The sequence below is a fragment of the Dreissena polymorpha genome, chromosome 14 (genome assembly GCF_020536995.1).
Source record: "Dreissena polymorpha isolate Duluth1 chromosome 14, UMN_Dpol_1.0, whole genome shotgun sequence".
In the NCBI taxonomy this organism is placed as follows: Eukaryota; Metazoa; Mollusca; class Bivalvia; order Myida; family Dreissenidae; genus Dreissena; species Dreissena polymorpha.
Genome location: NC_068368.1, coordinates 5,011,623 through 5,027,851, shown reverse-complemented (window position 1 = coordinate 5,027,851; position 16,229 = coordinate 5,011,623). Strand labels below are relative to the sequence as shown.

At 34.4% G+C, this 16,229-nt stretch overlaps 1 protein-coding gene across 2 annotated transcripts in view; it reads left to right on the top strand.

Moving 5' to 3' along the window:
• The window catches only part of LOC127858004 (uncharacterized), a 70,472-nt gene extending 57,070 nt beyond the window's left edge, over nucleotides 1-13,402 (top strand). Inside the window, exons 1-2 of one of the 2 annotated variants that reach the window (XM_052394842.1) lie at nucleotides 2,420-2,566; nucleotides 7,412-13,402. In XM_052394842.1, coding sequence (XP_052250802.1) covers nucleotides 9,253-9,945 — 693 coding nt within the window. In that variant the 5' untranslated portion in view covers nucleotides 2,420-2,566; nucleotides 7,412-9,252 and the 3' untranslated portion in view covers nucleotides 9,946-13,402. Of the gene's footprint in view, nucleotides 1-2,419; nucleotides 2,567-7,411 lie in introns of those variants that run through there. The other variant, XM_052394841.1, reaches the window with a different exon arrangement.
• The last annotated feature ends 2,827 nt before the right edge of the window (nucleotides 13,403-16,229 follow it).

The window sequence follows — 16,229 nt, the reverse complement described above, 5'->3', positions numbered from 1 at the left end:
AATGGATGTCAAAACATTCATCGTTTGTTGTTTATTATCAAAAAAGTAATTCTGTAAAATTATATGAAAGGTTATTAACCATAAATTATCAATTAATTAAAATTATTTAAAGATTCTTGAAAATCACGGTCAACTGTCTATGCATGTATATTGAAATATCTTTATAAGTTATCAGAATTATAAAAATATAGAATTCTAAATTATAACTCTGTATTATTTGTATTTTTCGGAAAGATTATTTAACCCCGTTTTGGTCAAATGAGACTGCTGTTTTTCATCATGTTGTTCCGTACACTACCATACACTCTTAATAGGATTACGAAATGACGGAGTTTTTTACCGGTACCCGCTAAATACGTTAAATGTTAAGTATTAGATTTTTTAAATGTTTAAAATGTACATGTATAGGTAATAAGCACTTATAATTATTATGATGAAGCTGGCTGACATCTATACAGTATTTAGTTTATGGCAATCTGTATGGGCAGATGACTATAAATGTTTTCAATACGCTACATATCTACTAAACGCAAAATTGAGTACATGTATTTGGCGTTACATGTACATTACTCCAAGAAATGACCACTAATACAACGAGAAGACATGGAGGTATCATAACAAGTGTAAACTGACCAGACATTGCCACCTGTGGTTAGGGACCAATAAACATGTATAGGTCCCTGCTGTGGCGTATGACACCATAGTGTTATTTAGTATTGGTCGGCACAGGATCTGATCATAACGAGATAATTGGTTTGTGCTGAACACAGGGGCAATAAAACCACAGATCTATCAATAAACAAGATTATTGAGATATCTTTTATTGAACACCGCGATAAAAATGCTCAAACCACGGACTCTAGATTACATGGATAAGAAACATGGCAACATTCTCAGAATCGCCACTGCTATATGTGTAATCACCTAACAATTCGTCTAAAAATAATTTATATATTTGAGTTGAAGACGACGTACTGTTGTATAAGTCTGAATTAACTATCTGTCTGCCTGTCTAAATCCAAGCCGTCATCTTCACAGTGAAAAAAATCTGATTTTGAATAGTTGGACATGATGCCCTGATGTCAAAATACGAAATGACCCGCGTAACACCGACCGTGATTTTCAAGAATCTTTAATAAATTGAAAATTTAAGGTAAATAACATTTCATATAATTATACATAATTACCTCGTTGATAATAAACAGCGAACGATGAATGTTTTTGACACCCATTTTATTTCAAGTATGCATGCAAAGCCGAATAATATCGAGAGGGTCCGCTATATACGCTGTTTCATATTAATTTAACACCCTTTCTGTGTTATAAACAAGAGCTGAAATCGTTAATTTATTAAGATTCATTTATAATAAGGTTTATTTATATGTTTCGTGAACAAAATACTACAATATATTCCATATAAAATATAATAATATGGCAAATAAAATTCAATGGCCGGTTTCTAAACAAAAGCATAATCGGCAAGACCGTAGCATCAGTTCTGTGCGTTAGGGACGCGCGCTACTTTCTTCCGCGTTCATTCCTTAATTACTTTCGTTTTTAAACCATTTTTTTCTATCGTATACAGAATTATATGCTCCTAAGCAAGATGTAATTTTTAAAACTGAACTCCAAATATAAACGCTACAAATTGGTATTAAGTACGAACATGTCAACCGTAAATCTAGATTCTGAACTCCAAAACGTTATGATATTTGCAAAAGTTAAAGTTATAACTCGCCGGGCTGTCGAAATCAGAAGAAAAAAATAATATATATTTATATATCTGTTTACTACGTAACGTAAGCTTTCTAATGATATATAAATTGTCAAAATCGGCCGAGAAATGAAACTATAATTTAACAAAAGACTTGAGTGGGTACATCAAAATGTATAACCTCGGCGCTTCGCTGTACGCTAATTGTAAAAGATCGATAGCCACAACACGGTAAAACGCGGTAAAACGCGCGGTGGTAAAACATAATATGTGTATTTCTTGTGTTTAACTCGCTATAAATCCATTAATAACAACGGGAATATACTAAAAGTTATATTTTTTGAAAGAAGAATTAATAAGCAATAAGATAACGTATAAACCAATAAAATCGGATTAATAGTTTTTGCATAAGATTGAATTTACTACAGTAAGGGTCAAATACTCTATTCATCTCCTATCAATATACACTCCGTGAGCTCTACCAAACATAAAGTCTTATCAGCATTTAAAGATTTTCATGATAAATGCACGTTTAATATCTAGTTTAGCTGTATCATTGCCATTTTCCCTGTCTTGGTGAATTTTTCACCTTGGGCACATTCGGGAACAAAGTCACGTTCACATGTATTATCATCTTTCTCTACGTTCAGTATGTTTCATAGTAAATAACGCATGTATAATAATAATAGCCATATGTTTACGTGACGTTTCCTATTTACTTGAAGCGAATATGGCACTATATTATTAAGTATGTACACGTAACAATTGATAAGACTGTATAAGGGACATAGTCGCCAGAAGCCAAGTACGATATCATACAAACAAGACGTTGAGTGGTAGTAGTCGAGACCTGTAAGTGGTTAGATTGCTCAATTTTATATGTCTGTGTTTCTCTAATTGTTTTGGCAGATTTTCAAAAGGCATTTATTTTTTCTGAATATGTGTCTTCATTTCAAGCATATGTTGAATATTAAGTGCTTAACTATTATTACAGATATCTTGCACGCGATGTCTATTTAAAGTGTATAAATCTTGATTGTCAAGAAAGTCATTATAATATGGAACTTTCAGACTTCTATATTTGCTTTTAATACGTATATTTACGTCTTTCGTAGCAAGAGATCAATGACACTAAACGACACAATCCTCTTTCGACACAATTAATGAAATATTATCTCCCTGTACACCAGTCTACTGAAGCTAAAATGTGCATATGTATTATTTAGATTACATTGATCAGTTAACTATTTGTAAAATTAATTAAAGTGTTTTTCTCATTATTAAACGTTTTAACAATGTTTGCATACTTTTTCAAACGTTCCAATAATGCATTGATGGTATCGTTAGGACAAAAGTCAATGAAACAAAAGTTTAATTTTTTCTATTATGCTTCCAATAAGATTCGCGTTTATACCTGCATTAATCCCTGACTGCAATTAATATTCACTCTACATAATCTGTGTTTATTGTACGAACCCAACTAGAAGTACGCCATCTTCATGTTATACCACTGTAACACTGCTACTGACTTCCTCTGTACATGATGCGTATTATGGCTACAACTTTTAGTGTTATATGAATAAATGTTAATTGATAGGTTTACTTTAACTGTTGGGAAATAAGATGAAAGCTCAAGTTAATAAGTTTCATTGAAACGCTAATTCGAGATTTGGCTTTAGTTCATAATGAAATTCCGTGATGTTCCCAGTTAAGCTAATTCAGTACGTAATGATCTATATACAAAAGGGCAACATGTTTACACATGAAATACAGTAACGTATGTGTATAGCATCACAATTGTCAAGCTTTGTTTTATTGTTCAAGCACAGCAAAGCCACTTAAGTTAATGGCTATTGTGTAATAGTTCATGCACAAAACATAAATATATACCGGTATGCAACCTTGTCATAACGAAGTTGAAAAAGTAAATTTATTCGGTCGACTTCAAGTTGATTGTTTATACCAAAGAGTACATTTTATTACTCAGACATCAACACGAAAAAAACGAATTACTCCGGATGTAATAAATCGATAAACAACCAATTACATTACGTAATACGTACCTAGATTGTTTGTCGAATGACATGTGAATGCTGCTTTACAGTACAACTAACAAGTGCTAAGAAGTTTATATGTTTGCATTTACCATGTAATCTTCCGTTACTGCAGTTCAAAAATTATGACATGAACTAAAGTTTTCATCGCATAGATACAAATATGTGTCGTCGTGATTAAAAAAACACATTTTAAGTGAGTGTCAACGGTTTATTATAAACCATATATTATGTATTGAGACGTAATAGTCCTTGCTTGACGTACTTCTAAGCAGTGTAATTCGTCTATTTTCACTAACGCCTGTGTGTTTACATTATGGATTTTCGCGCAGCCGTTATTATTTCTGTCTACATTATAAAAACAACACGTTAATTTGCTCGAGGGAAGCTAAATGAATAACAAGTACTTGTAAACAACATCTGGCTTTCCCACCAACATAAGCTAATAAATAGGCGGGACGAAATAAACATTTATCTAAATATATAACAAACGATTTGCTAATAAAATACTTCTGAATTTACTTATGTGAAAGCCAATCTTATTGATAGTTACTATGATTCTGGTAAAACAAACTTAGTATAATACGGTGTGTATGAAATGCGATAACTATATTGCGAATTAATTTTGGGTAATGACATTATAATATACTCCTTGGTGCCGAATGTTCTTTCTCTTTTTATACGTCGAAATTGCCTGTATTGACCGTTCTAAAAAGTGGCATTGGTTTCTTCGGTGTTTGTGGTTGTTTTATGTTTTTGTTTCTTATCAAGTGATGCTTGCTGTGTCAGACTGTTTGACAATGTGTCACGTACAATAATTAATGGACCGCGTTCTCTAATAAGCTTTACCATTTACCATAATTTAGGATATACCTGCTACAAAAAGGTTTATCTCATGCATGTTTGTCATTAACCATTATTAAGGGACTACGTGCTACAACAAGTTATCTCATTCGTGTTTGTCATTAACCATAACTAAGGGACTACGTGCTACAACAAGTTATCTCATTCGTGTCTGCCATCGACCATAATTTAGGGATTACGTGCTACAACAAGGTTTGTCTTATACGTGTCTGTCATTGATCATTATTTAGGGACTACGTGCTACATCAAGATTTCTCTTATTCGTGGCCGCCATTTACCATAATTTAGGAAATACCTGCTACAAAAAGGTTTATCTTATGCGTGTCTGACATTGGCCATAATTAAGGAAATACCTGCTACAAACAGGTTTATCTCATTCGTGTTTGTCATTAACCATTATTTAGGGACTACGTGCTACAACAAGGTTTATCTTATGAGTAGCTGTGACTGACCATAATTAAGAACTACGTGCTACATCAAGGTTTATCTTATGCCTGTTTGTCATTGACAATAATTTAGGGACTACGTGCTACAACAAGGTTTATCTTATTCTTGTATGTCATTTACCACAATTTAGGGACTACGTGCTACAACAAGGTTTATCTTATTCTTGTATGTCATTTACCACAATTTAGGGACTACGTGCTACAACAAGGTTTATCTTATTCTTGTATGTCATTTACCACAATTTAGGGACAACGTGCTACAACAAGGTTTATCTTATTCTTGTATGTCATTTACCACAATTTAGGGACAACGTTCTACAACATGATTTTTCATATGATGGTGTGTCATTAGCCATGAATAAGGGACTTCGTTCTATTATAAAGTTACTACCAGCTTTTTCGTCAATGACAAACATTAATGAACCTCGTGATACACTAAGCTATTATATTGTTGTATTATTCGCAATAATACTTGGGACCCCGTGCTATAATCAGATTTCTTGTATGCGGTGGTAGCTGAAAGTTTATATATATATTAGCGTTCTTTTGCTTGTGACAATTTTCTACTAGTGCATTGGTTTTACATCAATGTTTTGCTTTCATTCATTTGTCAACTGATGTTCTTGACGTTTCTATTAGAAAGAAATTTCCATTTGTCCGGTAGCGGGGATTGCAACCGGATCGCCGAGGTGAGAAGCGGTTTCAACCATCGCTCACAACCAATGTGCGTTTAGTTTCACTATATATGTATACTTCTTCCTCGCACTGTGGTCTTTTTTTGGTTTTGAAGGCGAAGTTAGTTTTCGACCTCAGTGTGGTACTACAAAGCCCTCTATTTACACAATGGCGAACAACTTCAGTGCTATCAATTTAACGCTTTGATTTTTGACGATGCTGCGAAGCAGCTCGTCTAAGGTATCATACCATGAACAAATTCTTCACAATGGCGACATATGTAAAAGACCGAGCCAGTCCGATTGAAATAGCTCGATTTTTCTAATCGGCATACCTCGCTTATCATCATTGATAAAGGTATAGGAAGCTCAGCTATAAATAGGACAGCATATTCTGGGAAAAAGATTTAATAATAGTTTGAAAACGTTAATTTTTAATCAGTTATATTCAATTCATTATATGTTTGTAGATCAATGAAACAACTATGCATTTTCTGTATTGTATTTGACATTTGTCGTGATTCTGTAAATAAATGGCGAATTAAAACGTGTATTATTAACTTTCAACGCGATCATGAGTGTAAAGAAAACGAATTATTTCGAAACTGCCAATTGTAAACGTTGTAGCGACCATGGTATATAAACAGCATAATAGCCATGTGATACCTGAGTAACTCGCTATTATGCGTGCTTTCTCATTTTGCATATTTAATAAAATTTTCAAACAGAAATTACAGAGCCACATCAGTGCACATACTATGTTTGATTATTCATTCGTTTGTTGGCTATTGTTTGCTGTTTTAAACACATATTAGGTCATATCGCGGAGATTTAGTTAACCTCACCATGTGGTCATAGGCGAACTCACGTATTCAAGTGCTCTTACGACTATGTGTTCATACCTACTTTCCGGAATCATGAATTTATTGCTGTACTTAACGAACAAACATGCCTAAGCTTATTGAATTAGAGAAAAATAAATTATCAAAAGATAACAATTATATGTTCATGCACATGGGCATGTGAAATAACGTCCGTACAGCATCATTAACTTAGGAAAGGAAACAACGAAATATAAAGTTTGGTATGATAAACATGTGAAATTAAAGAGCATGGTGTGATTAAAGAGCATGTCAAGTTTTGAATTTATATGCTGAAACGTTATGTTATAACCCACAAACATTTTACTGTAACATAACGTTTTTTTTAAGATAAGTGGTACAGAAAATACACGTAGAATATCTAAAAGATTTTTCTTGTTATATTTGATCGAGAATGTAACCCGCCTCCCAGTTTCGCTGAATGGATCAAGTTCCCCACGGATACTACTTCCCCGTACCCCCATTTTTTTTCGTACCCTACATTTTTCGTACCCAATTTTTTTCGTACCTAATTTTTGCTCGTACCCAATTTTTGTCGTACCCAATTTTTGTTTCCTACCCAAATTTGTTTTCGTAACCAAATCTTTTTTCGCACCAATTTTTTGCATAATGTGTGTACCCAAAATGTTCGTAACCATTTTTTCCTACCCAAAATGTTCGTACCTACATATACAATTGTGGTGATGTAGATAAAATTAAATAGATGCTTTTATATCAATCCTCTTCAAAGGCATCGTCACACCAGTACTGTCAGTTCTTTGATTTTAATTTGCTGCAGGTAGTGAACATATCCCGCCAACAGAAGGCGGCGTGCAGCCGAGCAGAACAAAGACTAGTAGGATTGGAGAGGTACTTTTCCCGCCAAAATCAGTTGGAAGCTTACAAGCAGTCGTCTATGATCGATAAAGTCCGCAGGCGCCTCGTTAAATTGAATAACCTGCGCACGACAGGAAGGGCAGGTTATAAATCGCAAAAAGACCGAGGTTTTCCGATATCAGATTTAGACAACGACGCGTATAGAGACATTGGCAATATTCCTGTGCTTACGGATCGCAGTACGCAAAACAACCGAGGCGAAAAATTCGGCTATTCAAAATATCCGATACATGGAGTGTACTCAAATAGAAATAAACCTGTGCATGACAATGAACAGAGTTATTTGAGAAGTGATTGTAAGACAAGAACAAAGCTAACCAAGGGATATGATCATAAATATTTAAATTCGCGTCATGTAAAGTTAGAAAGTTTGCCGATACGAAGCGGTAAAGTTGATAAGAATGAAAGCCTGCCGATAATTCCATGCCAGGAGGATTTCGATAAGTTAAACGGTTCTAATCGCTCTTTGAACGGAAAGGCGAAATTGAATGAACATCAACTGAAGAACGCGAGTTATAAACGAGCGATTGCTTTAGCGAAATCGGACCGAATTGCGAGCGTTTACGTCGCATTAACAGGACAAAAAGCGCGTTACACTTCAGCTGAAACTTCGTCACAATCTCATGGCCACAGGGCGGCCTACAAAACAGTGAGGTTTATGAATGGGGCCGATGATAATAGCATTACACCTTCGCCATCGAAGACGGTTAAACCGCTATTTACAACTAACACACGAAAACTGCATAATTTCGTGAAACTCGCAACCTTGAGTTCAGACAGGAAATGATAAAGAACAGATAATTATGATAGAGGATGATGAATGTTGCTATTCGGATTTTAAAGTAATGTGAAAAACAGCGGTAATTATTTCTCATCGGTGTTTGTTGTACGCGTGTGTTATTTACGCAAGATCAAGAAGTGATAGTGTGAACTAGTTTCATTTTGTAGAGGGTAATTGTTTTATTAAATGAACCGAACCTATCGCTAGTAAATCGTAATACGGACAACTGATTTTGTAACGTCAGTTTCGGGATGTATTCATTAAGGTGTGAAGAATCAGAGTTGAGACTTAACGGATTTTAAAGCAAAGTAAAGAACACCTGCTGTGCGAACCTGAAGACTGTATTGTGATGTTAGCAAGCTGCTAATTTGTGATAACTTGCGCGGTTTCAGGAAGGTTTGAATAATAAATAACACGGCTGCTTGGGGGAAGAATATGTTCCAGTAAACACGTGGTTCTTCACCTCATATCAATAGGAGGCGAATTTAGTTTCCGATATTTTCGTCATCATCTGCCTAGTATCTTTAATTATCTACCGGTTATTGTTTGATGTGGATTTCGGTGTAAATACGTCAACAACCGAACTAAGTTGCACAAAAACGTTTTATATTTAGCAATATACATATAATTATGAGTGTGAGTGACTAATGACTCTCGTACACACGCTACAAAAGTGGAATCTTACATAATTAAGCGTTTTTTATGTGTTTATTAAAAAAAGTTTATGTTTGACAATGATAGGAATAATATCTGATGACTGTATTTAAAAATGTTTGAAGTAAATTCAAACCATAAATTAGAAATACAAACTGTCAACAGCAAAGCAATGCAGATAAACGTTTAGTACAAGAAATTAGGAATTAAGGCAATAACCATTTGTGGTAAATAATCCAGCTATCCTTGTTTGCATAGTGCATTGTTGATGCGTTTGTGATTGTGTTGGTCCGTGCTAATTTATAAACATGGAAGCTCAGCCAGGTTCTCAAATTGTGAAAAGTTCTTCAACTGATAACGTTAAACAACCGCTACATTCCATTCTCGTGAACGGGAACACGGACGATGATTTTTTCAAGGTGGCAAAGTTTCGGCCCAGGGCAAATACGGAGCCCACACCTCCAAAGCCCAAGTTACGGGTGCACTTTGATCTTCCCGACATAGTCGTGGATGACTGTAGTGACAATGAACAGGACGTCATCGACACCTCGAGGCCTGAGGAAATCAACAAAGAACTCGCTAATACGGCAGAGGGGGCATTTTTCGTCTTCAAATCTCCACCGAGACAGCGTTCGAACACGTGTCCCATTAACATGTTTGGAGGATCGAAACCTCGTAAAAACCGACCGCCTACCCCTCCACCTAAAGACAGAATTCCCCAAGGGAATCTCCAACGGTATCCTTCGTGGGAAAAGGTGGACTTTGCTCCACATACTCTGTGTAGTGTTGAAGAAGCAAAGGAAATAAATCAGGACAATAAACCGTCGGGATCAGAGTTGGAACACCGCTCGAGGAGGTCTTCCGCAAATAAACATGTAAAACCCCGGTCGAGTATACCTGCGTCAGACTCTCCTTCCGGTTCACCTAAACGGACTCATGTGAGGCTTAGCAACGGTCACGTCGCACATAAGACTGGGAATGCCATTGATATTACAAGTTGATCAGTAATTGATCCAATTACATACCTTTGAAATTAAACGCTGTATATGGTTATTTATTTCACAAAATGTCTTCTAAGTATGTCTTTCTGTCACCATTACAACGGTGATCGTATAAGTGTGTAGATAATGAAGAACTTATGTCATTCAAAATATGTTGTTTTATAGCATGGCTGTATATTGATTTATAATCTCCCTTTAAATTATTGTGTACATTATCATAGCAACGAATCAAACAATTGTGACTCTTTTAAGGTTTAAATTACAAAATTATTAATTATCATATTATTGCATATAACCATCAGAGGTGTGAAGCTTCAAATACAACTATAACTATATATATGATAGTTACATGCATACTGCGCAGGAGGCTTTATAATTAATAATGCGTTCTATACCACTTTATGTTTTTCGTAAAACAATTCATGCAATTTATTGTAAAAAAACTGGTTCGATTTGAGCGGTACTTGTTAAGTGTTTACATCTTAAGAGCTGTTTATGCTACTTTGTCGCTATAATAATGACATCAAATTGTCATTTTTACAAATGGTGATTAGAGGGGCCCAGTTGTTGATCATTTACCTGTGACATTTATGGTCAGATATCACGGAAACAAACGTCAGTACAATTTTACCCATGTTTACGAAATTGTTCTCATGTTTCATCTTTTCGGCAAAATAGGAATGAAATGTATACTATTGCATTAAAAAATCTGCATTAAATTGAACTATATACAGTGCTATATTATAATAGTTAATATTAAGTTTTAAAGTTTTAATGAAAATCTCTATACTTCGTGTAGATACTTAAAATGACAAAAATACATACAACCGTTGAAAATCTGGTGTAATTGACCATCTCTTTTTAGGGTATGGTATGGGTAGGCCTATCAAATAACTGGCGTGTGTATCACTTAACGTAATGGCATTCTGTATGAAACAGACTTTTTGAAACTTAAATAATGATTTAGAAATATTCAATCGCATTTACTGTTCGTTGTCTAAATTGCACATTGTGCAAAGTTTATTTTAGAAAACGTATTTCCAACCTGCTATGAACTGCATTTATGCGTATATTTCGATTTATTAATTGTTTTAATATATATATATTTATTATATATATATTTGACGAATTCTACAACGCATTATGCATGACGCTACACGCTTTTGTGACCTTTGCCCGCCTTTGTTAAGTTGTCGATGTTATCAGCTGTTTATACCATTCCCGACTTAATGAATTGCCGTTGAGACGACAATTATCAGGGATATAATAGCACATGAATAATAAACGATACATACTGATAAATAGTCATAAGACAATATGGCTGCGCATTATGAACTACATTCACATGATCAGATTAGCTAAAAAGCAATATTAGGAATAATAAGTTCACTAATTTGTGAATAATTCCTTTATGTACCATTGACACATCCCGACACGAATGTTGTATATGAAAATTATAATACCGATAGTTGTACAAGCTATGGTCACGGTATAGTAACGTGTAAGATAAATTTCTTTATTGGACAAGGAGACATGTATTTTGATATATTTTTTAAATGTAAATGTAGTTTGAACGTTTGACCTACATGTTTTCACATTATTGATCGATTCGAAAAACATCGGTCTGTCAACTGTTTCTGTTTCACTGTGTACTCATAATGTATCTATCTAGACCCGTGTTCACATTAGGGAAGACTTCAGAACATTCCTTTAACTAAAACAATTAATTAAGACTCTGGCAGTTTATGTATATAAACAGGTATATGTTTAAAAGAGTTCATATTGCTTCACTGATTAATATTTCAACCTTTTGTGAGAAGAAAACATCCGTTTTCTTCAAGACTACTTGATCTGAAAATTTCCGTTATGTACAACTTAAGTTTGAATTTCCTTAAGGAGCTTTGTGAAAAATGGCCCTATAGACATTAATTAACAACCACGCCCTTCGTATGTTCGTCAAAGGGTTAACATTTAATCGATTAACTATGTAGCCCTGTACGGTTTTTACCATTTTAAATATATGAGTCTTGTTCTGAGAAAACTGGGCATAATGCATGTGCGTGAAGTGTCGTCCTAGATAAGCTTGTGCAGTCCGCACAGGCTAATCAGGGGCGACACTTTTCGCCTAAATTGGATTTTTGCTAAGAAGAGACTTCATTTAAACGAAAAATGTCATAAATGTGGAAAGTGTCGTCCCTGATTAGCTTGTGCAGACGGCACAGGCTAATCTGGGACGACACTTTACGTAAATGCATTATTTTTCTCAGAACGCGACTCATATAGAATTATGGGTAAATACAACCCTTTATTAATAGTCCTACTTTCGCCAATTATTACATCGACAGACAAAATGTTATTTACCCTTATTACTCTCGTATTGTTTACCCTTATTACTCTCGTATTGTTAATAGAAAGGAATAACATTTCAATGAACCCTTTTCTGTAACAATCTTAGATTGGTCTTTAAATTTTATCATGTTTAAGCATATTTGTTTTCAACTACTATTGCTTTGCTCTCCCATCCGTTTTAATCCTTTGTGGATAGTTCCGTTCAGACCAGCAGTATTATCCAGCGCTAGTTTTTATTAAATTTGAATTAACTTACTGATAATTGCATTTTTTTCTCTGCTCATGGGACCAACAGTGTAAGTGACTTTGTGAATGTTAAAATCATTGAATAATTGACCTAATACTAAAGGTTGTTATAGTTTGAACTTTATTTGTATCATTGCGCATTTTATATGTATCTAAGATTGTTTATGTTACAAAATAATGCCTGTGTTGTTGTTTTTCAGCGTATTTATGTGGCACATACTTCTTTTGCTGAGGTTGCATGGATATATAAACACATCAATACACCACTCAATGATGTAACATAAATGTCAAATTACTATAAAAAAAGAACACTTAAATATGATAACATCGCAAACGGATAATTTTAATTATGAGTTCTCAACAGTTATGAATCATAAATGATTGTTTGTAGTATTTAGTGTCCAATAATACTTGATTTGTCGTGTATATGCCTCTGTTAAAACAAGTTACAAGCCCACACATAAATCGCAGAACACCGGGCTTTATTCATATTCGAATAATATCGTCCCATGTAAGCCTGTGCAGCCCGCACAGGCTAAACGGGGACGACACATTCCGTTTATATGGATTTTTTTCGTTTAAAAGGATTCTCCAAACGAAAATGCAGTCTAGCTGAAATTTTCGTCCCTGATAATTATGTGCGGGTTTCACGGGCTAGTCTGGTACGATACGTAACTCAAATGCTAAAACCCGGTTTTCGCAGAAACCATTGTTATAATAACTGCGTTCAAGAATATTTGTTGACAATCATTTATATCAATTAGAAATGTGCAGACATCTAAGTATGTACGATATCTGCCAGAAACATATATTGCTAAATATGTAGTCAAGTAATCGAAAAAATACAGCGTGATCATCTCGACAGTTGCGTTCTTTTTTATCCGCATATTTTATACGACAGTATATGTTATCAATTATCCATGTCAGACGTCAGTGAAATTCTTCACTGCACTAGACGGGTTTTACAGATTTATGTATCGCTATATAATTTTGAACAATGGGGATCATAAATTAAGCAATACGTCGATTTGGGGAGCATGTTTGGAAAGCTAGTACCGATGAATATATGTGAATACAATGTAATCGACTGGTGTAAATGTTAGTTTGCTAATCCGCTCTTCCGTGTTCTAATCAATTTATAAACGCATGCGTTTAATGCAAAATAGTACACAGGGAATACAATTCAATTATATTGTCAAGTGTATCGATTCCGTGGCCATGAAAACTTAATTATTTTAAAAATATCACCCTTTATTACATGTGTTTTATTTTGCTTCATATATAAGCAGAAATGGGTCTTATGTCGTATGCGGCTTGCGTAGCTCCAGACCATGGAGTCTGGCCAGGAGTAACCGTGTCCGCTGTATTAAGCCACGCAACGTTTCGCGGTCTCATTTTCGGACACCATAGCTTCTGACCAAACTCTGCGAATACGCAGGCTGGTCTTTGGCTACGCTGGCCGCATATGTCATAAGACCCAAGTTCGCATTACACGGCTCAAATATTTTGAAGGATGGAATCCGTGTGTTTAAAATACACGTATTTCTGAATACGTAAATGTTCACGTACTTTAAACCCTATCAAATATTCTAAAGAAAAGGCAACTGTAAACAAATGAACAGAAGTTTAAATAGTAATGCTAATTCAAAACTTACCACATTACACATGCAATAATAAATACTTTGTTTGCACTGACACTTAAGGTGAAGGAGAAGATAAACAGAACAAGTTAATGTCTAATAATCGTTCAATCCGGTACCACAAAATATGCAGAATATCGTCCTATAAGCAATGTTAAGTTAAAGTTATGCTATGTGTATCGTCTGGTCGATAGCCTCCTCAAATATAAACTAAATGGAAGTTTAAACAATTTTGCTCATTCAAATTCACGATCTGCAAACATGCTGACAGAAACAATTCGGTCTTTTGAACATTTTTATGCATTGATTTTCTACCAAGTTAAAAAAAATAGTATTTGATTAAACCCTATTTGATTAAAAACCATACCTCGTCAGCAATTTAGCTTTATGTTAAACTATTAAATGTGCTTTTAGTATACTGGTAATATCTGTAAATATGCTTCAAGCATGATATTCAAAACACAAAAATTGTATAGCGCACATTGTAACAAAGCATTTTTTTACAAAGGAGTAGAGGTCCATGTTCCCAGTCAATATAACGTTCCTGTGCGCCATTTCCGCCACTGAATCAACAATCACAGTAAACAAACTAAATGTATAAAATTCTTATCGAACAATAGACATTTAATTATAATTATGTCAGATAAACAAAAGCACGCAAGGATTGAGAAACATTGTCTTTCTAAAAGTAAAGTGCGTGTTATATTGTCGCAAATTGTTACTGGCTGCGTACTTATGCAGTGCACTTGTTCTGAATCGCCACGTTTTTGCAATCTTCGCTAATGTAAAGACATCGTATAAAACATCATTTACAAAAACTCTTTTTAGACTATTGCACGTAAGAGCATGGTACACGACAAACGTTATCCGTTAGTTAAAATAAGCCACTGGGACATGCTTCTGGATCTTAATAGACTCCATTAACTTCCTGGACCAAAACATTATTCGTCTCCAGCCGTTTTAACGATAATTACAGTTTTCGGCTCGTGTTCATTCAATTAAACAAGTCATGATTTAGAATGTTTGTCCTAGTTAAATAATAAAGTAGTCTAAACATTATAGATACGGTCGTGATTTATTCCTAGACGAAGTCGTGATTTGTTAATAGTAACCGGTGAATTTAGTTAAACGTTTAATATACATGTAAAGTATACCTCTTACAACAACGTCGTATCGACATTTTGGATTATATATTTTACATGTATTTCAGTGAAACGATATTTGCAACCAAATACTCAGCGTGCCACACAATATTTCTCCAAAATAATCATATCTTTAATTAAACAAGTTGCAAATACCATGCAAAAATTGATCAATATGTCCAACCAACATATGACATCTCGCTTTAGCTGTGAGCCCTAGTACTAATAAAAATTTCATGATGACAGCAGATAGCCGACCTAATACAAACCAGATCAGACAAGACATTTATGTACATTTGGTATCAGGTTTATTAATCCATTCGGAATTAAGCGAAAAATAAAATATTACTTGACCTTTGATTTTGCTATTAATATGGCGAAACATGATAAGAGACAATTTTTAAAACCAACAACGTTTGATCAGTAATGTAGTGTGACAAAATATTATTCATTGAAAATAAAGCGATTCCCATTTGAGATTTTTTTTCAATTGCGTTGGATGATTATTACGTATGTGCATGTAGATCATTACAGAAAAAGATCCGCATGCAACTCGGGATAAAAAAATCCAATAACCAACTATTAATTATTTAGTTACATAATTATTTACCTTATTATGTGGGACAACCATTAAGTCATTTACTTGTTCCTCTAAGAATATATGAAAATTGGAAGGATGATAGACAACAACAGATGCTCAACTTAGCTATGCAAATGCTTATTTACTTGGCTGTCCTAAGCTAACAACTTTGCGATGATAACCCGATATGAGTTATTAGCTACATATCCACTCATAGAAGAAATGTCAAAATACCTTAGTTAATGGTTAACAAAAATGTGATCTCTTTCTCATTGCTTTTCTTACATGTAAAGTATGTATGCTCCAAAACATAATCTTAGATTTGGC